Source organism: Aquarana catesbeiana, linkage group LG01 (assembly GCF_042186555.1).
Source record: "Aquarana catesbeiana isolate 2022-GZ linkage group LG01, ASM4218655v1, whole genome shotgun sequence".
Classification (NCBI taxonomy): Eukaryota; Metazoa; Chordata; class Amphibia; order Anura; family Ranidae; genus Aquarana; species Aquarana catesbeiana.
In genome coordinates, this window is record NC_133324.1 from 166983985 (window position 1) to 167011709 (window position 27725).

A 27725-nucleotide genomic window follows, 5' to 3' on the forward strand; every position below is an offset into this window, starting at 1 on the left:
CGAGGAAAAAAAATGAACTTAAATGATTTTAGCAAATGGCTGCAATATAACAAAGAGTGAAAAATGTAAGGGGGTCTGAATACTTTCCGTCCCCACTGCAAGTGCATACATAATACCATTAGTCTAATGCCCATTCAGAATTTAAGGTGTGCATCAAATGCAAAAAATAAAAAAAAACACCTAAAGTAGTTGTGTCTGGCTTCAATACGTCTGCCTCACAGACCCAAAATAACAGCAAACGAAAGTATGTACCTTTGTACGTTATGTACGTTTATTCCACATTAGTGACTCAGAAAGTGTTGAGACTAAAGCATCACAATGGCTGGCAGGCAACTGGCATTTTCAGATGGAGAGGTCACCAATGGTAGTCACCATATTTTTTTTAATGACAATTTTAATTTAACCCAACAACACAAAACACTTAAAGTGATTGTAAAGGATGTTTTTTTTTTTTTTTTTTTTTAAATAACAAACATTTCTATACTCACCTGCACTTACTGAACATCCTCTTCTCAGATCCACTGCTGGCTCTTCCTCCCTGTCCAGTGCCCCCATGGGAAGCCACTTTCCATGGAGGCACTCATGCATGCTCGCTTCCGAGCTACGCTGTTGAGTTCATTGACACAACAGCAGGGCTCAGCCCAACACCCGCTCCCTTGTTACTGGCTTTGATTGAAAGCAAAGCCAGGGAGACTCAGAGTGAGGGGAGAGAAGAGATGCAGACATGCACAGCGCTGGATCGAATGAGGGCTCAGGTAAGTATTAAGGGGGGGGTGAGGGTTCAAAATTTTACGCATTTTGCCCTGAAAAGGCAGAATACCCTATCTCTTTAGGGGACAGATTAAGGGCAGGCATGGTATACTCACCAATTCATGCTCCCTCACTGCCTCCCCATCTGCAGCAGTCCCCTCTAAGTAAGTTGGATGCCGTCCCCCCCCCCCCCCCCACACACACACACCACACCTGGAAAGCTCAATTTCATTAGAGTAAGAGAGGGCTCCAATGGAGTAGAGAGCTGGCAAGAGACTGTGGATGGTTGAGTATACCTTGTTGGGGATAGTGGTCTATGGGAGGCACTTCACCCCAAAAGAGAAAAGTGACAGTGTCCTTTTAAAAAGAAATTCAATTTTATGTATTTTTATAAACTTTTTTGTGTATACTGTAATACTACTGTTGTTTTTTTATACATGTACACAGACACACACACAATCTTTGACGCTGAAGCTCTGGAAGCTTTTTGAAGACCATGAGTATAATTATGATACCTGCATCATTCTCTGCCGCTAATTTAGAAGTACCCCACTATGTACTGTAAAATGGCTAACAGATTTTCTATTTCATAACTGATTGTCAGAGCTACCTGGCTCAGAAGTGCAGCCAATCAGCTTTTTAATCAGTTAGGTCTCTGATGTACTATTGCTGCTTTCCAATAGGTTTAGGAGGCTGGACTGCACCTACCTAAACCAGCAATGAACCCAAAAACAAAAAATTATTATTTTCCAGCTTACCAACTCTTATGACCTGTACACATGGTCGGACATTGATCGGACATTCCGACAACAAAATCCATGGATTTTTTCCGACGAATGTTGGCTCAAACTTATCTTGCATACACACGGTCGCACAAAGTTGTCGGAAAATCCGATCGTTCTGAATGCGGTGACGTAAAACACGTACGTCGGGACTATAAACGGGGCAGTAGCCAATAGCTTTCGTCTCTTAATTTATACTGAGCATGCGTGGCACTTTGTGCGTCAGATTTGTGTACACACGATCGGAATTTAACTGATCGGATTTTGTTGTCGGAAAATTTTATATCCTGCTCTCAAACTTTGTGTGTCGGAAATTCAGACGAAAAAAGTCCGATGGAGCCCACACACGATCGGAATTTCCAACAACACAATCCGATTGCACTTTTTCCATCGGAAAAGCCGACCGTGTGTACAGGGAATTAGATGTGGTGGCAGCATTGGTTTGCTTTTTTTAGGCTTTTTTTGTGCATAGAGAGTCATTCATTTTTATGGTGCTTGATATGGCCAACTGGAGATGAAAGGGGGGCAGTGAATCGAAGGTGCTAAAGTAGGAGGTGCTGCTTTGGAGGCGAACAAATAGTGCCGTCACACCTCCTTTTAAGGGTTCTTATTAACCACTTGCCGACCGTGTCACGCAGATATACTGCGGCACAATGGCACCCCTGGGCAAAATCCTGTATGAGTATGTCCTACCCGTTTTCGGCCACCAGAGGGCACATGCGTGCCTGCTGAACGGCGGGGGACCCGATGCGCATGGCCGAGGGGCACAATCGCCACCAGACACACAAATCCCTGTGCTGTCAGAGGAGAGGAGCCATATAGTTTCTTCTTTCTAAGTAGGAAAAAACAATATGGCTCCTCTCCTAGTCACTCCCATCACCACACAGTTAGAACATGCTGAGGGAACACACATTTAACCCCTTGATCGCCCCCCAGTGTTATGCCCTTCCCTGCCAGTGACATTTACACAGTAATCAATGCATTTTTATAGCACTGATCGCTGTATAAATGCTAATGGTCCCAAAAAAAGTGTCAAAAGTCTCCGATCTGTCCGCTGCAATGAAGCAGTATCGCTTAAAATCGCAGTTCACCACCATTACTAGTAAAAAAAAAAAAAATAATAAAAATGCCATAAATCTTTCCCAAACCAATCAATATTTTTTTTTTACCAAAAATATGTAGAAGAATATATATTGGCCTAAACTGATGAAGAAATGTGTTTTTTAAAAAAACTTTTGGGGATATTTATTATAGCAAAAAGTAAAAAATATTGGTTTTTTTTTTCAAAATTGACGTTTTTTGTTTATAGCGCAAAAAATAAAAATCACAGAGGTGATCAAATACCACTAAAAGAAAGCTATATTTGTGGAAAAAAAGGACACAAATTTTGTTAGGGTACAGCGTCGAACGACCGCACAATTGTCAGTTAAAGTGACGCAGTGCCAAATTGTAAACGTGCTCTGGTAAGGAAGGGGGTAAAATCTTCCGGGGCTGAAACGGTTAACTAGAGAGTGTGGCACATTGGTGCACGTGGAGAGGCACTTTTTTTCATTTGCACAACAATAGCATGAATGAATATTTAGGACTCAAGAGTATTTTTCTGCAGATCCCATGGAGGGATACTCTGCAGTTTGCACAAATTGTTTCTGTACAGGGACTAAAGCCACATGATATTGTTTGAATGCACTTTCATCATTTAAAATGACTGGGAAATTTCAAAGAGCAATAATCTGCAGTTTTTGTATGATACAATATTGGAAACATAAGAGCAATATTCTGCAGATCTTGCTAAACAACATCATGTAGTTAGCACAATTGATGTTTGTTTTCACAAAGGACGCAGCATTGCTTAAATACACCTGATTATAAGTTTAATGCCCTGTACACACAATAGGATTTTCCGATGGAGAATGTGTGATAGGACCGTGTGTGGGCTCCATCACACATTTCCCATAGGAATTTCCGACACACAAAGGTTGAGAGCTTGCTATAAAATTTTCCGACAACAAAATCCGTTGTTGGAAATTCTGATTGTGTGTACACAAATCCGACGCACAAAGTGCCACGCATGCTCAGAATAAATTAAGAAACGAAAGCTAAAAACTATACGAAAACCCCCTAACGGGGCTTTAAAGCAGCCAGAAAAATGCAATATTCATAGTTGAAAAAATTCAATTTTATTAGTACAAAAAGTATCTAAATAACATATTATAAAAATCACTAAGGATAGGTGCTGACTAGTCGAGTCATGACATGATCTGAATATGGCATACCAATATAATAGACAAAGCATACAATTGGACCAAACACTAGGCACAATGCATGAAATAACAGCCAAAATTATCCTTGAAATAAATTCTTAAAAACAGTAGCAACACATATTGCTTGTGATACCATACATGTATGTGGGGTAACTGAAGTTATAACGTTAATCCTGACGCGTTTTGACCCTTCCCGGGTCCTCTTCAGAGGATAGTTGCCCCCTATGAAAAAGGTCAACATGTGTAAGACATAGCATCAAAATCAATGGTACCAGACTTATGTACCTGCACCATCATATTAAAGTTATCTAAATCGCATAGTTACCTATTGTAGAATTTTATGACGTTTTCACATGTAGTTTAGGAATTGTGAGTTGTAATGTTTTTGGGTGATGCAGTTTCTCTTTGGCTCCCCCGTCTCCCCCACGTCAGAGCGGCTCCCAGGAAAGCGGGCGGTGGGCCGAAAGTGTCTTGCAAGGGATCACAACTAATAGCCCCTGTATGGGGCGGGGAAGTTTGGGGAGAGAGGGGCAACAAACAACCCAAAGGCACCTAAAGGGGGATATAGGTTAGTACCAGAAATAGAAATATTATTATTATCTTTGCCCAAGAACATTGGTGGCAGGATGGCTCTGCGTTCCCCCTGTCTCCCTCGGTCTTTGTGTCTCTCTCCCAGGGGCGGGGGTGGACCTTCTACAGTGTCTTCCTGGCAGGGTGAGACAGGAGACGCCGGGGCCCGCGTCTCCCAACATGCCCACTAGGTGGCCTCACCGGAGTGGGATGTTTCTCTCCCTGCCAGCGGCGTCCCGGATCCCTTCCGGACGCCGCACTCACGAGCGCGCGCCCTAGGGCGCGTGCGCGTGACGTAGCGGCGCCTGCGCAGTTGCGGCGGAAGCGACGGGGACGCCCGGAGATACATTCCTTTCCGGAACGCCAGGGGGATTACACTGGGGAGCACCGCTGTGTTGCTCCTTTCCCCTGACGGATGGGGAAGGGGAGGGATATTGGACACATCAACACCTGTAGGGAGTTAGCCGATTGGCACTCCCTATAAACATGGGCAACCACTAGGGGATATTCATTGGACGTTTTTCAAACTGAAGACAGGTCATACAGATTGACTGCATACACTGGTAAGCCCTAATGAAACGAATGTGATACCTTTTTAATGACTTAGTTCTTTTTAAATCAGTGTTGACCTTGTCAGATTGATTCATATTCTTAATTAATTAAATTTTTTCAGTACTCAGAATGTTTCATACAGCTCAGCCAAATTAGGTAACAGTCCCGACACCCCCTGTATATTTTCCCACTGCATGTCACTTTCACTGTTTAGTTCACCTTTGTTTACAGTTCATTGCACATTTTTTTGCACATCATTTCACTTGGCTCACTTACTTTGCCCCCTCATGTGTGTTTTTCTTTTCCCCCTCTCCCCCCCACCTTCCCCCTCCCCCCCCTCCACACCCACTTCCTACTCCCCCTCTTTTCCTCTTTTCCTCCCTCCCCCCCCCTTCCTCCCCCCCCCCTCCCCCTCACCATTCACGTCCCACATTTTCCTTTCACTCCACTGACACTCAATTGTCATTTCCCCCCTTCCCCCCTCCTTCCTTTTCCCTGCCCCTATTTGCCGTTCACCATGCTCACATTTCACCCTCTCACCCCTTCCCCTTTTTACCTTTTTCCCCTCCCCCATTTCTTTCCTATTTTTACACCACCTATCCCTCTCACTTTTCACTCCTCCTTTGTGGTCCCTTCCTCTCTCTTTCCCTCCCCTCCCCCCCCTTCCTTCCCCCTTTATTCCTCCTTGTCTATTCACTTGAGGTTTCACCGGTGCTTTTACCTACTGCCCTTGGCATATATTTCTTTTGGTACATGGGAATCAATTGGCAGCAGGGCATTTGCTATTTTTCCGCTCCTCCTATTTACACTTACACTGTGTTGGGTTATTATTTTTTCTTTCTTCCCTTTCCTTTTCTTTCACTTCTTTTTCACTGCTTTTTTTATTATTTTTTTGTGTGGTTTGTTTTCTTCACTTTCTTTTATATTTTCCATTTCCCCTCTTTTTTCCTTTCTTATCCAGCTATGCCCTCTGCACTCCCATGTACCTTTCATTCAATACTCCTATAAACTTCTACAGCTGGGAAACCTCCAATCTGTATAGAACTATCTAGTGATTCTTTGCTCTTTAGCATTCAACACTTTCTATTCCTTTCTATTTCTGGTACTAACCTATATCCCCCTTTAGGTGCCTTTGGGTTGTTTGTTGCCCCTCTCTCCCCAAACTTCCCCGCCCCATACGGGGGCTATTAGTTGTGATCCCTTGCAAGACACTTTCGGCCCACCGCCCGCTTTCCTGGGAGCCGCTCTGACGTGGGGGAGACGGGGGAGCCAAAGAGAAACTGCATCACCCAAAAACATTACAACTCACAATTCCTAAACTACATGTGAAAACGTCATAAAATTCTACAATAGGTAACTATGCGATTTAGATAACTTTAATATGATGGTGCAGGTACATAAGTCTGGTACCATTGATTTTGATGCTATGTCTTACACATGTTGACCTTTTTCATAAGGGGCAACTATCCTCTGAAGAGGACCCGGGAAGGGTCAAAACGCGTCAGGATTAACGTTATAACTTCAGTTACCCCACATACATGTATGGTATCACAAGCAATATGTGTTGCTACTGTTTTTAAGAATTTATTTCAAGGATAATTTTGGCTGTTATTTCATGCATTGTGCCTAGTGTTTGGTCCAATTGTATGCTTTGTCTATTATATTGGTATGCCATATTCAGATCATGTCATGACTCGACTAGTCAGCACCTATCCTTAGTGATTTTTATAATATGTTATTTAGATACTTTTTGTACTAATAAAATTGAATTTTTTCAACTATGAATATTGCATTTTTCTGGCTGCTTTAAAGCCCCGTTAGGGGGTTTTCGTATAGTTTTTTGCAATTTTGGGGTGTGCGGCCTACCTGTCTACACTCATTTAGTGCCCTTGTTATTTGTCCTAAGAAACGAAAGCTATTGGCTACTGCCCCGTTTCTAGTCCCAATGTACGTGTTTTATGTCACCGCATTCAGCAAAATTGGATTTTCCGACAACTTTGTGTGACCGTGTGTATGCAAGACAATACCAATTTGATGTTAGTACAGTGATCTCTCCCCCATCAGAACACTCCGTTCAACCGTGGATTTTGTTGTCGGAATGTCTGATCAATGTCCGACCGTGTGTATAGGGCATAAGAGTAATATTCTGCAAATATTATTGAGCAATAATCTGCAGTTTTGCACAGGTTGTATGGTTTTGCACAGAAATTGAAGACAGTATAGAGTAAAGGTTTATATATATATATATATATATATATATATATATTTTTTTTTTTTTTTAATAGATTGTTTATTTGCACAGAAGACAGAGCATTGTTTAAACACCTGTACATCACATTATAAGCTTACGAGTAATACTCTGCAGATAGTATGGAACAATAATCTACGGTTTTGCACAGTTTTAGTGTTTTTACACAGCAACTGAAGACACAGTAGGGATTGCAGAGTGATACTATGTAGATAGTATGGAGCAATAATCTGTGGTTTTGTATAGTTGTATGGTTTAGTGCAAAAATTGAAGACACAGTAAGGATTGAAGGTTATTTTTTTTTCATTATATTTAAAGAATGAAATAATTACTTAAATCATAGATCTTCCTAAAAGGTGAACTTAGCTCTTAACTCCCCTAGCACATGATTGGGTATTCACAGTGAACATATTGTTCATGCGCATTTACTAAATAGCCTCTACTTCTATAGTATATGAACCCCATTGGGTTTCTAAAGGAACTAATACAGTATCTAAAGAAACCAGTTTACTAGGCACTGGTTTCTTTGGAGCATATTGTTTTACCATTTTCACTAGGACCTCTTTAAGTGGGTACTAGGCGAGGAGCTGGATATCAGTTGCTCTATCCTCTTCTCCTTGAACAAAAAATGGGTTTGTAATCCGGGATTTCAGTGGGTAATCAATTTGGAGCCCGGTTCCATTACAGCAGGTCCACCCCCGCATCCGCCTTACCCTCCTCATTTATCCTCGGAGGTGGGTTCTGAATGCTGCAGATAACAGGCAGTATCATGAGTGCTGTTCCCTGCAGCATTTTCCCTTTGATTCCTGGGGGGGCTGGATGTACCCCCAGGGGTCATGCCCTGAGATCCTGGACTCACAGAGCGCAGGTTGAATGATGATGAGCATCATTCAAGCTGGAAGTGGAGTGCCGCTTGACCTCAGAGCAGTGAGTCTGAGAGACAACGCTGTCAAGGAGGGGAGAATAAATGTGAAAGCCACCTTTGTTATTTTAACCGATGAAGGACAACATAAAAAAATGAGCCTGGCACTGAACTTTAAAACAATGTCTAGCATTCCAACAAAGTGCTTCTTTAAACTGATATAATATAAGTTTATGGACTGTGGTTCTCTTTAAGCCTTCCTATACAGTATATGGGTTTGGTTGCAGTTGCTATGCAGTGCAAGAAGACTGTTCCTCTGTTTTCCTAATATGCAATTACAGCTAATTAGAAAGTAGCTTACCTGTTGCTATGTCTGCTCTAATGTACAGGCCACGCTCTGAGATAAATATACACTGAGCAAATGTTCTTCCATTGGAACAACACTGATCAGTCATAAGCAATGCGTTTTAATTAAAATTCCAGCTCTTCCAATGGCTCACAGCAGGCTGTCTGTAGAGAAACACTGCCCTCCTGTGTACACATTTATCACAAATCAGCTTCATTTTGTAGGGCACATAAAAAAGACCGGCTGCTCTGGACGGCTATGCAAACACATTTTGTCATTAACAGCATCCGCACTTACAACAAATGTATTGTTAATAATTTTCAGAAGAAGCGGTTCACTCTATGAAATGCACAGGGTTTTCTGAGTTATAACCAGTGACAATGACCTATTTAAGGTCATAGGAGTCTGACACAAAGAAACAGACAAATTACCCATCACTAAGCACAACATCTGTTAGTGCACTGTTTATATAGCCGCAGCAGGATGAATGCACGTCCTAAAATTACTAGTCTGATCGCAGCCCTATTACACACCTTTTATTTAATACAACGTGGCAATTGCTTTTCTCTGGTCTCATTTCTCTCAGTTAATATTACTATTATTATCATTATCATTATATTCCATTGCGCTTTACAGTGTAAGGAAATAATAAAAATAAAATGCCTTCTATCTGGGAGTTACACTGAATACAACAAATGAAATACAGTACATAACTTGGGGACATTGGACTTAGGCTGTGCAAAGAGCAGTTTCTTAGTGGTTGCCATTGGAGCATTGTGGTCCCTTGTTCGAATCCCAATCAGGATGCTATCTGCATGGAGTTTGCATGTACCCTCTGTGCTTGTGTAGGTTTACTACCTTCTCCAAAGACATGTTGGTAGATAAACTGGCCATAGTAAGTGAGTAAGGAACTTTAAACTGTAAGCTCCTTAAGGGGAAGGACTGATCTTAGAACTTTTTGGAGTCCTTGTTATTCTCTATATTGCTGTAAAGTGTATCTCTAGTCATTTTTAAAAATTTGCATAGGACTTAATGGTTAGAACACTTGTCTTTTTTTGGGCAGTCTTCATCCTGTTAGGAAGATTTCCTATTACTTCCTGTCCCAGAGACACAACAGTAAGTGATTAGAAATCTCTCCAAATCTCTTCAGCCATCTGGAGCTAAGGTATTAATGTGGTTGTAAAGTCACATACGATAAATCATGTAATCCCCTTTCTTACATGAAGAGCTAATGTGCAGTATGTGTGTTTTTTAAAAATGATTCCACAAAATACCTTATTTACAGTGCCGCGGGGCACTCACGTGACCTGATAGCACTCTCCCTCCTTGATCCGAGCACTATAGTAGGAGGTAAAGCTGCACGATTCTGGCTAAAATGAGAATCACAATTTTTTTGCTTAGAATAAAGATCATGATTCTCTCACGATTCTCACATTGTAACATCATCTTTCACATTATTCCTTCACATTATACAAAAAAAATCGGGCTAACTTTACTGTTTATTTATTTTTTTTAATTCATTGTATTCAAGTGTATATTTTTCCAAAAAATTGCGCTTGAAAGACCACTGCGCAAATACAGTGTGACATAAAATATTGCAACAATCTGCATTTTATTCCCTAGGGTCTCTGCTAAAATATATATATATATATATATATATATATATATTGTTTGGGGGTTCCAATTTTTTTTTTTTTTTAGTAAAAAAATACTGATTTTAATGTTGTAAAAAAACAAGTGTCAGAAAAAGGTTTAGTCTTTAAGTGGTTAAACTTCCCCCATTTACAAACAAAGTTCATTCCTTTGATCTGAGAAAAAAAAGTTACAATGTTTATAGTTATTTACCAGTGGATGTTGTGAAAAACTTGGCAGGCTGCCCATTTTTTTTTTTTTTTTGACAGCTGAGTGAGCAGAGAACTCTCCACACTTGTTATATGAATGAATTGGGAAATTCTGCATAGAGATCGTGAGGGGATCGAATCGAGATCACGATTTTTTAACGATTAATCGTGCAGCTATAGTAGGAGGGGCTGTATTTCCCCGCTGACATCAGCCGGGAGGAGACGTCACGAGTCACTAGTAATTTTAACTTCTATCGTGGCTGGAGGGGCAGGGAGGAGATGAATAACACAGACTTCCGAGCTAACAGGCAGGAAGAGGGGGGAAAAGGGGGAGAGAGGAGAGGCAGTGGGATGATGGAGGCATGTAACCTGGACACCATAATCAGGGATCAGCAGCCATGATTACTGTGGTCAGCACAGACAGGAGGACACATAATCAACCAGGTTTTTTAGACCTTAGAAAGAGACAAATGACACAGCACAAGCACTATGCTGTGTATCCTGGTGTAAAGGATCAAGGTCTTTTTTTTTTTTTTTTTTAGGGTTACAACCACTTTAAGCCCTGGGAAGCTTAGTCAGGGCTATGGATTCCCTTTTGCCTCAGATATCAGGGTGTCCGATTGCCTAGAAGAAGCAATGTCATATAAAGCAAGAGGAGTAAGGTATATGCTCCCGCATAAGTACTGGGCATTTTATTGGCTTCCAGCGGACAAATTAAGCAGCAGAGAAATGAAGGGAGGTGGTATGTGATGCTGGTGAAGCTAATATTAAAGTTAACCTGTTGTTTTACCCTGCCCAGATAAGGCTTACAGTAGGTTTGCTTGAAAATGAATCTTTAACCACTTCCAGCCTGCCCACCGTCATATGACGTCCTGGGCTTTGGGAGGGGATATCTGAATGATGCCTGTAGTTACAGACATCATTCAGATATTGCCGGTTTCAGCCGGCGAATCTCTACACCATAGGAACTATCATAGCGGCCGTTCCGCCGCTTGATCGTTCCTATGGGAGGCGAGAGGGGACGTCCCCCCTCCCGCCGCCCTCCGGTGCTTGCTCCGACTCACCGTTACGATCGGTGAGGCGGAGAGCGGATCACAGAGATTTCCGGCGGACCAGATGGTCACCGGAGTCTCTGTGATCATCGGAGGCCGGGCGCGATGTTATGACGTCACGCCCAGCCTCTCCATTCAAAAAAACGGTGCCGCTTTATTTTTTAAGCGGCGATCGTTTTTTTGTTTTGTTTTTTTTATTTCAGGCTTCCCAGCCTAGTGGTGAGATATGGGGTCTTATTGACCCCATATCTTACTATTAAGAGCACCTGACATGTCATATTGCTATTACAAGGGATGTTTACATTCTTTGTAATAGGAATAAAAGTGATCATTTTTTTTTTTTTCAAAAAAGTGTCAAAATAAAAAAAATAAAATATAATTAACAATAAAAAAAAAATTCTTTCTTAAAGCGCCGCTGTCCCCGTGTGCTCGCACGCAGAAGCGAACGCATACGTAAGTCCCGCCCACATATGAAAACGGTGTTCAAACCATAGATGTGAGGTATTGCCGCGAACGTTGGAGCGAGAGCAATCATTTTGTCTCTAGACCTCCTCTGTAACTCAAAACATGTAACCAGTAAAAAAATTTCAAGCGTCGCCTATGGGGATTTTTAAGTACCGAACATTGGCGCCATTCCACGAGTGTGTGCAATTTTGAAGCGTGACATGTTAGGTATCTATTTACTCGGTGTAACTTCATCTTTCACAAAATGCAAAAACAATGGGCTAACTTTACTGTTTTGTTTTTTTTTTAAACACAAAACTGTTTTTTCCCAAAAAAAAAACACGTTCGAAAAATTCCTGCGCAAATACTGTGTGAGATAAAAAGTTGCAACAACCGCCATTGTATTCTCTAGGGTCTTTGCTAAAAAAACATATATAATGTTTGGGGGTTCTATGTAATTTTCTAGCAAAAAAATTATGACTTTTACATGTAGGAGAGAAATGTCAGAATTGGCCCGGTAGGGAAGTGGTTAAACAAAAGCCTTAAAGTGATTGTAAATGATCACTTTGCAAAACAGCCCATTCAGTTTAAAATAGAAATGAAAGGCATACCATTTTTGTATGGATATAAAAAAGAATTATAAATACCTTTTTCCCATTTTTATAAATGATAACATTCCCTTTGTTCTCAGCTGCATAAGAGCTGGGTGGAGGAGGAGCACCAGTACACTGAGCTTGTCAGTGAATGGCTGTGCAATGGTGGTGGTGGTGGTGGTGGTGGGGGCGTGTAAGGACAAATCTGATCATTGATCATTGGAGGAGAGTACACTGAGTTCCCAGCATAGCTAGAGAACTGACCACGATGTGCTCCCCTTCTTAGTGTGGTCAGTTTTTAAAAGGAATGCAAGGGGACTAGCAGGCATTAGTATACTTAGGATACAAGAATACTTTCTCATACAAGTAGATGGTACAGCAGCCACATATCAGGAATATGAATGTTGAGGTAACAAACGCTTTAATGTAATCCTTAAACCTAACAGTTAATCTGGTCCAGCCCAGAAATCTAACTGCAAACCTGAGGCTAACCCTAAACACATCTGTTAAAGTGGAACTAAATTGAAAACTGAAAAAAAATTGTGAGCAGGCTGGCTATTTATTTTATTTATTCTGCAACAAAACAAACTTACCTGCCTGCTCATAGCCTTCTGTAGACTGTACACTGAGCAGCACAGTTTTCGTTCTCGGCACAGTATCTTGGTGCTAAGATAAATGAACTCCTGGGCATGTGTGGGAGTTACATCACCCAGGCACAGCCAATAAGGCAGCCAAAGAAGATGGGTAGAATATGCCGGCACCAGCAAGGGACCTTGTGCTTGTCAGAAAGGAGGTAAGTATGTGCAGAGTTTAGTTCCGCTCTAACCTTTAACAAAACAATACATTAACCCTTAACATAAATATAAGCCTAAACTTAAAAGGAACAGTCCATTCAAAACTGAAAAGGGAATGTTGAAATGTAAACAGGGAGCACTGCCTTCCACCTTAGTTCTACCATTTTCAACATCGAGGCACTTCTATAGAACAGCAGTGCACACTTTCACGCTTCCTTGTGTCAATAAACTAAGAAACCTTGCTTGTGATGTAGGAGAGGAACACACCAACTCTAGGCTCATTGTTGTCCCTCACATACAGGCTGCCTGATGGTATAAAAACAAAAGTCAGTGCTAAAATGTTTGTCTCTACTAGTGAAATTCCCACTTGCCTAGGATAGTTGAATGTGATTGGAGATACAGGAAGAAAAGAGAAAAAGTATCACAGCACAAGCTTTAGGAGGTACACTTCCAGAGACCACATGAGACGCTCTCTGGACTAGCTGTAGGGGATGACACATTCTCAGATTAAGGTAAATAGAATGAAGTTCTTTGACTTTTGAACAGGTGCTGTGTTTGCTCTATGTTGTTCTTCTACTTCATCCTAAACAAACTTTTTTTTTTTTTTTTTACAAAAATTTACATCTAAAGCTTACCCTAAGTGAGCCCCAAAAGAAGTATTATAAGGTTGAAAGAATATTATTATGATACCACCCATATCTAATTTAAAAAGTCTACATCCAGATAACAATAGCAAAAACAGGTGATCCAAACCACTCTATTCAATTCTAAAGGCTTGTTCAATTATGGTTTGCTATTACATTACAGTGATTACACCACCAACTATTTACGATAAACAAAAGTTTGAAACCAGTTGTTGAATGGCTGGCTAGTAAGCTATTGCACTCCATATGCTACGTATAAAGGTTCTGAAGCCAGCAGACATTTTTCCTATTTTATAGTGAGCAAAGATTAATGGGCCTGCAACACATTTTTATATGATAGGAAATGTAGACAGTGTTCAAAAGGTTCAAATATGAAGGGAAGGCTTTAAAATGTTACTAAACCCACAACAGTAAAATCAGTCTGTATATGTAGCAAAGAATGCTTGTCATACTCACTGTGGAACTTAAGGGGTTAATCCTCTGTATTGTGTAAAAAGGCAGTTTGATCCTGTCTTCCCTGAGCCTCCCCTTCTTCCACTGTCCCAAATCCATCTCCTGATACAACAGAGCCTTGAGGGCAGGCTGCACATGCTCAGTTTGGGGTGTATTGCTAGAGAGTATTTTTTTTTCTTGGGAGAGTGCATGTGATTGGCACAGGGACAATCAGAACACCAGACAGAGGGTCAGGGGTCATGCAGCTTCATAGGACCATCAGGGGAGAATGAAAACTCCTCCTACAAGCTTTAACCAGAAACTGATAGAAGTATTTAGCACTTTATATTTACTAAAACATTTGCATTTCCATGTTCTGTGTACTGTGGGAGACCAGATATAGTGAATGCAGGGTCCTGGGTTTAGTAACACTTCAACCGCTTCCCGACCGCCTCATGCAGATATACTGCGGCAGAAGGGCACGTATAGGCAGATTAACATACCACTAGGTTGCCCTTTAAGAGGCAGTTTGCGGGTGCATGCACACCAGGAGCTCTGTGACCGTGATCGCGGGTCCTGCACACTCGATGTCCATGGGGATACCCGCGATCATCTCACAGTGAGGAAGAACGGGGAGATGCTGATGTAAACAAGCATCTCCCCATTCTGCCTAATGACACTGACACTGGTCACAGCTCCCTGTAATCGGGAGCGGTGATCAGTGTAGTGTCACACACAGCCCCTCCCCCCACAGTTAGAATCACTCCCTAGGATACACTTAACCTCTACAGCGCCACCTAGTGGTTAACCCCTTCACTGCCAGTCACATTTACACAGTAATCAATGCATTTTTAATTGCGCTGATCGCTGTATAAATGTGAATGGTCCCAAAATTGCACCAAAATTGTCCGATGTGTCCGCCATAATGTCACAGTCACGATAAAAATTCCTGATCGCCGCCATTAGTAGTAAAAAAAATAAAAATGCCATAAAACTATCCCCTATTTTGTAGATGCTATAACTTTTGCGCAAACCAATCAATAAACGCTTATTGCAATTTTTTTTTACCAAAAATAAGTAGAAGAATATGTATCAGCCTAAACTGAGGAAAAAAAATGTTTTTTTATATATTTTTTGGGGATATTTATTATAGCAAAAAGTAAAAAATAATGCGTTTTTTTCAAAATTGTCCCTATTTTTTTGTTTATAGCGCAAAAAATAAAAACCGCAGAGGTAATCAAATACCACCAAAAGAAAGCTCTATTTGTCGGAAAAAAAGGACGTCAATTTTGTTTGGGAGCCACGTCGTACGACCGCGCAATTGTCAGTTAAAGCGACGCAGTGCCGAATCGTAAAAAGTGCTCTGGTCTTTGGCCAGCCAAATGGTCCGGGGCTGAAGTGGTTAAGGGACATAATAAAATAACAATTCTTATCTTGAGACCTAGTATGGTTCTTAAAAGATTTATAAGGTTTTACCAAATAACTCAAATATAACTGCAAAGAATGCAAAGACACTAGATTCTATAAACTGAAACTTAAAAAAAAATAAAATAAAAATGAAAGATAAAATAAAAGCACTCTATTGTCCCGTACACACGATAGGATTTTCCGATGGAAAATGTTCTATAGGAGCCTGTGGTCGGAAATTTCGACCGTGTGTAATCTCCATCGGACATTTTCCATTGGAATTTCCGTCACACAAAATTTGAGAGCTGGTTCTCAAATTTTCCGACAACAAAATCCGTTGTCGTAAATTCCGATCGTGTGTACACAATTCCGACACACAAAGTACCACGCATGCTCGGAATCAAGCAGAAGAGCCGCACTGGCTATTGAACTTAATTTTTCTCGGCTCGTCGTACGTGTTGTACGTCACCACGTTCTTGACGTTTGAAATTTCCGACAAGATTTGTGTGACCGTGTGTATGCAAGACAAGTTTGAGCCAAAAAAAAAAACATGGATTTTGTTGTCGGAAAATCCTATTGTGTGTACAGGGCATAGGACTGTTATACTGAATAAGATTGATAAAAGCTACAGAAAAAAAAAGTCACTACAAGTAGGTCAATGTTTGCTGTATTTTGGTGCCAAAGAAAATTTGAATGACACTTACTTTAATGGAAGTGATCTCTGCTACAGTTCAAGGTAGAATCTATTTAGTGGCAATATCTCTGTATAACTCTAAAGTAGAGAAAGACATCTTGTTTTTCAAGTGAAGAAAAATGCCACTCAAGTTTCTAATTGTCCTAACTATACCAAGGGTGCTTTGTAAAAGCAATTTATGAATACCAAACTGGGTTAGATGAGTCTCCCCTTCATATTTCATGTTCAATGTTCCTCTAAGTAAAATATGCACTTTCTCTCTCTCATTCAGTTATGAGCACTATGTAAAAGGCAGGGGCACATTTTTTTGATAATGCACATCTTAAACTTTTCATTAAACAACCACATTTAAATTCTACCTTTTTCTGCACTCTGACATTTTTGTCTGGCATTTTCATTAATTTTGCGACATACATAAATGTAGCTGAAATGTTAACTGATCAATACTTTGTCTCTCTCATGTAGCACTAGAATACCATTCCCAGAGGAACACACAGCAGTACAGAAATTAAATGTGTAAAATATCAAATGTTAATGTTAAACACAGCAGCACTTAGAACGACGGAAAAGGCTAAAACAATTCCAAATGGACAGATGGTACCACAAATTATCCACAATCACTTTTAAAGATTAAAGTTTGTCCTGCAGAATAATTCACGGACGCATGCTTAAGTGTGTCCTTTTACTGATGGCTCAGTTGTCCAATTATTTTTTGTGCTCGTTACAGTGAGAAATGAAAGCTATGAAGGAAAAGGAAAAGAGCAAAGACACAAGTGAGAGGGGCAATGCCATGCATCTTATAATGTTAGATAGCACAGGGTCACTTGTAAGCGAAAAATGGGAAGAAGGAATAGAGGAAGTTTGATGCCATGGCACATCTGTAGCCAATGCTGAATTTGCAGTTCTTATATTCTGGAAATTACTCATTCCTGAAATGTTGATCGTTTGAAACTGAAAGTGGCACGCCTGAAGTAAAATAACAACGCCAAAAAGCAATGTGTAACAATGAAGAAACCCCTTTTACTTTTTAAATGTGTACTGCCATTGTGCAACAATACCCCATGCCAGGACCGTGAAGATAATTATTCAAAATGGAAACGGTCAGAGAATATGTTTTATAGAAAATGGTACATTAATGTGAACACTGACAGGCAAACCTGGTGACAAGAATCCTGACACAATAAAACTGAGACTAATGAAACTATTATACTTTTTATAGCCTTACATAACTTTTAAAATTTAAAAGATTATGGAAATTAAAACATTTCCTGGAATGTTAGATAAAAAAAAAAAAACATAAAAACTTTTAAACAATTGAAAAACATAATATATATATATATATATATATATATATATATATATATATATATATATATATATTGCTTTATATCTTTCTATCTTTTCTACCTCCTACCTACATATTTCTAAAAAAAAAAAAAAAAAAGTGTTCAAAATGTAGCTACCATCTGATATGTAAATTTAAAAGTTGCCAGATAACTAATTTTCAATCCATCTATAAAAAATACATCTGTCTTTTTCTTAGTCCACTAGACAACATATTTAACAACCTCAATATAAATGTTTTTTAACAAATTCATCATCTATTATCTAAACATGCAGGTACTGTTCGGGAACAATCTATCTATCTATAGAGATTCTTATAATACCACTATAATAACTCTTATATTAATAGGAAATAAACCCCTATATTAATTTTGGGGGAAAGTTAACATCATAATTCATTCCTTCCGCACTGGAGTAAAAGATAACCGGCTTATTTTAATTGAATGCCCTATTCTTGTTTAGTTTTGTATCACTATTTCATGTAGAACTCTAACTAAATCTCTTTTTTTCTTTGGATCGTCACCTTAAAAAAAATAGATTCCTCATTTCTACTTAGGCCGGCCATACACGTTTCGAATCTCAGCCGGTTTGGTTCAGCAGGAAATTCAAACCGTTAATGGGCCGGCTGAATGTACCAAGTTGTTTGATCGATTCCCCTGTCAGAACTGTCTGTGTTGATGGGGGAATCATGCAAATTTCTTTCCCTGGTTGTAGGGAAAGGAATTTGCATTGCGTATTGCCTGCCTTACCCTCTCTATGCTCCAGTCCAGTGCTTGCAGTCTTCTTCAGGCAGAACAACAGTCATATCATTCTGCCCATTTCCTGTGAACCCAGCCTGTACTTTACACACCCCTAGAGGGAAAATCATCATGAAGGGGGTCTCACAGCAGGACTGAGCAGGGCTCACACTTCATTAAGTGAGTATCGCTTAGTCAAAGAATAATCCACGCCCCCCACCTGAGGAAGAAAAAAAAAGCTGCTGTGACGTCCCTGAACTGGCTCAAAGACTAAAAGATAAACATATGTAGAGAATATGGTTTTCATTTTTAATCAAACAAATAAAGGAGGTTTAAATCCTGGAGTTTCCTCCTTTAAAACATCAGAATAAGCAGACTGTTCATTATTATATCACCCATATAATAATACTGCAGTGTGATACTGACTTACTTTGTGACTATGTCTCAAAAAAGTGAACGCAGGAATGAGAAAGGTTTCAGCACAATCATACACACATTTTCCCTGATAATTCATCACTGCAGGGGTTAAACTCCTCGGGCTCTTAATCATATGTTTGGTACTGTATACTTTTTTCCAGAGACAAAGGTGAACACGTACCTACTGCACCACTGCCATACATAAAAGATATCACATAAATTATAAACTACATTTTCTCATTAAAACTTAGTCTCACATTATTTTCTTCAGTGCATACCCAGAGATGACCTTTACCTGCTGCCAGTGAAGACCTGGCATAAGGTACATTATACGCATATGGCACTGATGTTCAATTTCTTCTCTTCAAATTAATTATAATTCTAACAATGTTCCAAGTGAAGGGAAGCCCCATCAGGCATATAGAGATTAAACTTCATTTTTTCAAATACCAAACCAAACCATATTACCTTAAAATGTCCTTGCATACTAGCTGAGTGAAGCATTAAAGCAACAGTATCTCCCAAAAAAGAAGGATATACACAATGTCATTTATGGCCTTTTGTATTTATCATAGCGAAAGGTTTAATGCTAGCTATTTGATAGAAAAGAATGGAATACAATCTATAATTTCTATTATCTTATTCTATTATCTTATTTTACAATTTAGCACTTTTTCAGAATATGAATAAACATGTTTCCCCAGCTGTACAACAGAAAATTTTTTACTAAATTAGATAAAAACACTTACTCGATTTTAACTTAAAACAGAATAGAGACAAATACATGAACAGAGGGATAGATGGATATATAATATAGGGCGTCTCATAGCATCAGCAAGTTTAAAGGTTTTACTCACACTACACCCCTTCTAGGGATGTTATGACATAAAACTCTCCCCTTATTTCAAAGTCCCAAGTTGTCTCCTGGTAGTACAATCTCTGGAGGCATATTGTGGGAATGCAGAATGTGTTAATCTTCTTAAATTAAGGTACAGTAGAGCAAGGGAGGGGCTTATCACTGGAGGTGGGGTTTATCACAAAAAGATAGATAGATACTTCAATAAATACATGGATACAAATAAAAAATAAACAAATATATATATATATATATATATATATATATATATACACACACACACACACACATAAACCCAGTGGGTATAGAAAAGAATCACCCCCCTTTACAATAATCACATTTTTTGCTTTGCAGCCAGTTTTTGTTATCTGTACCCCTGACCTTTAATGGAATAAAGTAGTATCTGTACCTCTTAACAGTGGTGTGGAGCTTAGATTTCAACCCTTCCTAGATTACAGTTTTAATTTTATCCAGCTTTATTTACTCAGTGCAACTTACATCCAAGTGACAGAAATAACAGCAGCTATATATAGAAAAAAAAGGATTAAATATCACTGAGTTGAAAAAAAGATCACCTCCTTGTGTCACTATTTTATTGAACCACCTTTTGCTCTATATACAGCCTTTAGTCTGTTGGGATATGTCTCTACTAATTTTGCACATCTAGACTTTGCAATATTTGCCCACTCTTCTTTGCAGAACTGCTTAAGTTCATTTGATGGTGACCGTTTGTGGACTGCGTTCTTTACATCATTCCACAGATTTTCAATGGGGTTTAAGTCTGGGCTCTGACTAGGTCATGCAAAGACTCTCACCTTTTTTTCCTTCAACCACTCATTTTTGCTGTGTGGTGTGTGCTATTTTTTTTCTGACATGTTGGTGTTATATATTTCATTCAGATGTTATACGTTGCACTCAGTAAATAGAGCTGGGAAAAAAGCAAAAACTGTGTCTGTCTTCATTTCAGGCTGCAAAGCAACGACATGTGATTATTTTAAAAGGGGGTTATTATTTTCTATACCCTTAGTATATATACAGTATCTCACAAAAGTGAGTACACCCCTCACATTTTTGTTAATATTTTATTATATCTTTTCATGTGACAACACTGACGAAATGACACTTTGCTACAATGTAAAGTAGTGAGTGTACAGCTTGTATAACAGTGTAAATTTGCTGTCCCCTCAAAATAACTCAACACAGCCATTAATGTCTAAACCGCTGGCAACAAAAGTGAGTAACCCCTAAGTGAAAATATCAAAATTGAGCCCAATTAGCCATTTTCCCTCCCCGATGTCATGTGACTCGTTATTGTTACAAGGTCTCAGGTGTGAACGGGGAGCAGGTGTGTTCAATTTGGTGTTATCACTCTCACTCTCTCATACTGGTCACTGGAATTTCAACATGGCACCTCATGGCAAAGAACTCTCTGAGGATCTGAAAAAAAAATTGTTGCTCTACATAAAGATGACCTAGGCTATAAGAAGATTGCCAAGACCCTGAAACTGAGCTGCATGGTGGCCAAGACCATACAGCGGTTTAGCAGGACAGGTTCCACTCAGAACAGGCCTAAGAAGCTGAGTTTATGTGCTCAGCGTCATATCCAGAGGTTTTCTTTGGGAAATAGACATATGAGTGCTGCCAGCATTGCTGCAGAGGTTGAAGGGGTGGGGGGTCAGCCCGTCAGTGCTCAGACCCTGCACCGCACACTGCATCAAATTGGTCTGCACGGCTGTCATCCCACAAGGAAGCCTCTTCTAAAGACGATGCACAAGAAAGCCAGCAAACAGTTTGCTGAAAACAAGCAGACTAAGGACATGGATTACTGGAACCATGTCCTATGGTCTAATGAGACCAAGATAAACTTATTTGGTTCAGTTGGTGTCAAGCGTGTGTGGCAGAAACCAGGTGAGGAGTACAAAGACAAGTGTGCCTTGCCTACAGTCAAGAATGGTGGTGGGAGTGTCATGGTCTGGGGCTGCATGAGTGCTGCTGGCACTGGAGAGCTACAGTTCATTGAGGGAACCATGAATGCCAACATGTACTGTAACATACTGAAGCAGAGCATGATCCCCTCCCTTCAGAGACTGGGCCGCAGGGCAGTAGTCCAACATGATAACGACCCTAAACAAACCTCCAAGACCAACACTGCCTTACTAAAGAAGCTGAGGGTAAAGGAGATGGACTGGCCAAGCATGCCTCCAGACCGAAACCCTATTGAGCATCTGTGGGGCATCCTCAAACGGAAGGTGGAGGAGTGCAAGGTCTCTAACATTCATGGAGGAGTGGAAGAGGACTCCATTGGCAACCTGTAAATCTCTGGTGAATTCAATGCCCAGGACGGTTACTGCGGTGCTGGAAAATAATGGTGGCAACACAAAATATTGACACTTTGGGCCCCACTTTGGACATTTTCACTTAGGGGTGTACTCACCTTTGTTGCCAGTGGTTTAGACATTAATGGCTGTGTGTTATTGTATATTGTTATACGAGCTGTACACTCACTACTTTACATTGTAGCAAAGTGTTATTTCTTCAGTGTTGTCACGTGAAAAGATATAATAAAATATATACAAAAATATGAGGGGTATATATATATATATATATATATATATATATATAATGGATATAAAAAGATTTCAGTTTGTTGTTCAACCGAGTTGGACAGTTTATAGGTCACATTAAAGGTGAAAAAAATTCTGAAATTATTTATCTTTGTCTCATTTTTTTACATCACAGAAACCTGACATTTTAACAGGGGTGTGTAGACTTTTTATATCCACTGTGTATCGATTGATTAATTATATTTAGAACATATATAGATAGCTATATGGATTTGAATTATATTCAACCTGGTATAACAGTATATTTGGTAACACAGTATAACTTTGTTTTATTGGCTTTAAAGGTCTGGGAATTAAAGTATGTGCCAATTTGTCCTCTCCTCATTAATTGTTGTGCACCATGTTGGCTAGATGACATTTATAACTTGCATCCCTTAAAAAAAGAAAAAACAACGGAACGGATGAGATAATTATGTAAGACAGAAGAGGATTATCATACCAAGAAAGCAGCAAGACTCCTTTGGGGTGAGTCCCAATCAAAGCAACTGTTAATGTAGTAGGCAGCATTGATGAGCACCATGACACAACGCTTCATGCGGATAAAGTTCCTCAGCAGTAACTGTGAGAGAGATGAAAAGATGAAAATATTATCAGAACAATTAAGTCTCAGAGTGACCTGGAAGGTTGACAGCTCCTTCTAGACAATCACAATTAAAAGATGTGTTTTAAAGCAGGAGTTGGAAAAGGTTCAACAGAGGGATCAGTTTAAATCAATAGCGAAAAATAACTAGGCTCAAATTACACATACAGTTCCCTGAAACAAACGTTAACATTGGGATGAACTGTTTATAGCATAAAATTGACAAAGCTAAGCATGAAAAACATCATTATTTTGCTGCTGGAAGTGATGCTGGCTGATCATAGGAATATTATAGTCAGAAGTTACCAGGCAATCAGACGCAAAACACGGGCCAGCTGACTGGAAGAACACTTTTAATTATAAGTTTAGTTAGAACAAAGACATAGAAACATTTTTTTCGTCTAGGTTTTAAAAGTGAACGTTAACATAGTAGGGTTATGAGAAGGTTAGCCATGGTGGTCACTATATCTCCTGACTTTTTTAGGGCCAACTACACCCAAAACTAATTTTTCGTCTCATCTCTTATATCCCTGCTTGGTATGATATCAAACTCCTAGATGGATTCCCTGCAGGCTGCAACAAACAATAAACACATAACAGGGCGTCCAGCTGCAAGAGTATTATACAATGTGGGTTTTGGGAACAGGTGGGGACAAAGTTTAATTTGTAATACTTTTAAATATTTTGAAGTGTTGAGGAGATACAGGACAATATTTGAAAGGGGGCATAAAACACTGCCCACTAGATCAAACGGTGAATGCAAAATATTAATATGCAACATTTTATGTTTACCGACTAAAAAGAAATGGCATAATATTTTTTTTTTATCCTTGCCCCTGTAAAGAAGTCAATTATGTACATAACCACTATGTATTTTCTTTAAGAATTCTTAATCTTCTTCCTATTTTGTTGATTTTTTTTTCTTTTGTAATCACAGTGATCACTTTTAAAAAAGTCACTTTTAGCAGGCAAAAGCAGCTGTTTACAGTTGGATAAATCAGATAAAGTGGTAGATTTGTAAAAAAAATTGAAGCAAAACTTTCCATGCAATTGGGTTGGCCAAGAAAATATTTCAGAGGAGGCTACAAATATTAGATGAAAGTTCAAGGAAAATTTGGTGAATCAAACAATAGCAGTATTCTACATAATAAAAAGATTGCCGATGGCTAACAGAAGGTTATGATCAGCATCACTTTCCAACCTTTTGGGGAAATCATTTTCTGCATGCAATTGTTTTTGAAAATACAGTAGTTACTAGTAAAAAAAATAATTGTTTTGACCCAAAACAATGAAATGCTACATTTGTATAGCCAACACCCTTGGATGTGTCCTTTGCTTTTCCCATAGTTTCCCATGAGCAATGTTAATATGATGAGTAAAAACTTGTATAATGCATGTTATTTTTTCAAACTTGTTGCCATTTATTTGACTTTCTGTACTTTCGTATTTCTTGTAATAAACTTTTGTTTGGAAAAAATAAATGTTTTGAATACAGAGCAATTTCAGCTGTTCAAAGTATGAAGTTGTCTACTTGATGACTATGCACACACATGCTGGCAAATAAACAATCAAAACTGTCCTACAAACATACAGCTTCATACTGGGCAAACTTGCATGTTTGTTCCTACAAGGATGGAAGAGGGATGCTAAGGACTTTCACTGTCTCAAGGTAATCAATTGTGAATGTAATTTCCCCCAGCAAGCTTAGTCAGAGTTTTGTAGGGGCCTGAAATCATTAATCGCTTTACAGCTGGTTCATGGACTTGTCTTTTGCCCCTAAACTCCGCATTCCTCTACGACCCAGAGCACAGGGACTGTCTGTACATTTGGCCGACGGATCGGCTATTAAATCTGGGCCCGTAACACAAGAAACAGTTCCTCTTAAAACCACCATTTCCGGCAACCACCAAGAACTACTCTGTCTTGACATCATCGAATATCCCTTGTTTCCCATCATACTGGGAACGCCCTGGCTCAAGGCACATAATCCGCAAATAGACTGGTCCGCTGGAAAAATCAGTTTTCATTCCTCCTATTGCCAGCAACATTGTTTACAGGAAACTACCAACATCCCGTCTTCTTTGCTATGTCTGGAGACCGATGCTGAAGCCTGCCAAGCAGTTCCTAGGGCTTACCATAACTTCCTGGATGTGTTCAGTAAAAAAGGGGCAGAGACTCTGCCACCCATAGACCTTACGACTGCCCGATTGAGTTGCTTCCCGGAGCAGAAATTCCCTTTGGGAGAATTTCTCCCTTAACCGAACTTGAACTTGGAACTCTTAAAGAATACATAGATGACAACCTGAGGAAAGGGTTCATACGCCCTTCTACCTCCCCAGCAGGAGCAGGGATTTTCTTCGTAGAAAAGAAAGACCACTCTCTACGCCCCTGCGTAGATTATCGGGACCTTAATAAGATCACAATTAAGAATCGGTACCCTCTACCCTTGGTACCTGAACTTTTCCAGCGACTCGGAACTGCATCCATCTTTACCAAATTAGACCTTCGTGGAGCCTACAATTTAGTCCGGATCCGAAGCGGAGATGAATGGAAAACGGCCTTCCGTACCCGCTTCGGACATTTTGAGTACCTTGTCATGCCCTTCGGGTTATGTAATGCTCCTGCCACCTTCCAGCATTTTGTTAATGATATTTTTAGAGACTACCTTGACTTGTTTATCATAGTATACCTGGATGACATCTTGATCTTTTCCTCCTCACTGGCTACTCATCGGGAACATGTCAGAAAAGTTCTAACTCGCCTTCGCCAGCATGGCTTGTATGCAAAACCTGAGAAGTGCGAGTTTGAACGCCAAAGCATCCAGTTTCTGGGCCTAATCATTTCGATAGATGGTCTCAAAATGGATCCACAGAAGGTCTCTGCCATCTTGGATTGGCCAGCCCCGACTGATAAGAGGGGAGTCCAGTGATTTGTGGGGTTTGCGAATTTTTATCGCAAATTCATCAAGGGATTTTCTTCTATCATTTCTCCCATCTCGAATCTTACCCGGCAAGGCACCCGCGCTAGAAGAATGGCGTTACCTCTTGGAAGGAGCAGCCCATCCTATTCTGGTGTACACTGATCAGAAGAACTTAGAGTACCTGAAAGTTGCCAAGAGAATGAAACCACGACAGGCCAGATGGGCACTCTTTTTCACTAGATTTGCCTTTCACATCACTTACAGGCCGGGATCTAAGAATACTAAACCAGATGCGCTTTCCCGGATGTTCAGCGAACCTGAAGTTTCTTCTCCTCCTGATACCATCCTTGCCCCTGGAAATTTTCTCATGCTTCAGGGAGATCTGCTTTCTCAAATTAAACAAGCTTCCTCATTGGCTCCCCATCCAACAGATGTCACTTTACAGTGGAAGGATGATCTACTTTGGTACAAGGACAGAATTTTTGTGCCACAACAGACACGGGTTGCCATCCTCAAGTCTTGCCATGACCACGAACTAGCTGGTCACTTCGGGGTACACAAGACTTCTTAACTCCTGCAGCGCACGTTTTGGTGGCCTCAGCTACAAAAGGATTGCAGACGATATATTGAAGCATGTACTACTTGCATCCAGAACAAGGGCAGCAAGACCAGGGCTTGGGGACTGTTGAGGCCTCTACCTGTACCAGAAAGACCATGGAGGATGATCTCCATGGATTTCATTGTGGAATTATCACCTTCAGAAGATTTCACCACCATCTTCGTAGTGGTTGACAGACTTTCCAAAATGGCTCACTTCCTGCCTATGAAGGGTACCCCATTTGCTTCAGAAACTGCGAAGATTTTTATTAAAGACATTGTAAGGCTCCATGGTATACCCGCTAATATTGTATCTGATCGGGGGGTACAATTTACATCCAAATTCTGGAAAGCCCTGTGTGGAGCCCTGAAGATTGACCTCTCCTTCTCTTCTGCCTACCATCCCCAGACGAATGGTCAAACTGAACGAACTAATCAGACCCTTGAACAGTATTTGCGATGCTATTCTTGCTTTTCTCAAGATGACTGGGTGCCTCTGCTACCTCTTGCTGAGTTCGCCTACAATAATTCTGTGCATTCTGCAACCAACCAATCCCCATTTTTTGCAAACTATGGGTTCCATCCCTTGTTTCTGTCCAATAACATGCCAGAGTGTACAGTACCGGCGGCTCAAGAAACCTTGAACTTCTTCAGCACAAACAACAAGCTACTTCAAGAGACAATGGCAAAGACCCAAGACCATAACAAGGAAACATTTGACAGAAAGAGAAGAGGGGAGCTTGACCTAAAACCTGGAGATCAAGTCTGGTTGTCCACTCTGAACCTGAAACTGGCATGCCCATCCACGAAATTGGGCCCTAAGGTTGTGGGTCCCTTCCCAGTGTTGAGAAAAATTAACAGTGTGGCGTATGAGTTGAAGCTACCGGAGTCTTTCACATGGCTTTACTTAAACCGTCAGTCCCGGATCCCTTTCTTAACCGGAACACCGGTCCTCCTGAGCCTGTACTTATTAACGGCAAAGAAGAATTCGAGGTTGAATCCATCATAGATTGCCGGAGGAGACGTAATCAGGTTCAGTACTTGGTGAAATGGAAGGGTTACGGCCCCGAGGAGAACTTCTGGGAACCAGAGACTAACATCCACGCCAAAAGGTTAATTCTAGCCTTTAAAAGAACTCATCCGAGTAAAATGGCCCAGTTGGGCATCCGGAGGCTGCCCATTGGAGGGGGGCAATGTCAGGAAAAGCCCTCTTGTAAATATCCCAGCAAACTGAAGGTTAAACAAATGCCTGTGCATAGAAGCGGCATCCGGCGCTCGCGCGTGCGCAATAGCGCTAATAGCGCGCATGCGCAATATCGCCAATAGCGGCACACGGGCGCACGCGCACCCCCTGTAACAACACTTGGCGCCAAAGATA

At 40.3% G+C, this 27725-nt stretch overlaps 1 protein-coding gene across 5 annotated transcripts in view; it reads right to left on the minus strand.

Moving 5' to 3' along the window:
• Positions 1-27725, minus strand: part of MCTP1 (multiple C2 and transmembrane domain containing 1) — a 1184139-nt gene that overhangs the window by 371314 nt on the left and 785100 nt on the right. For all 5 annotated transcript variants that reach the window (XM_073624522.1, XM_073624521.1, XM_073624523.1 and 2 more), the window contains one exon: positions 22690-22809. In XM_073624522.1, coding sequence (XP_073480623.1) covers positions 22690-22809 — 120 coding nt within the window. The remainder of the gene's footprint in view (positions 1-22689; positions 22810-27725) is intronic.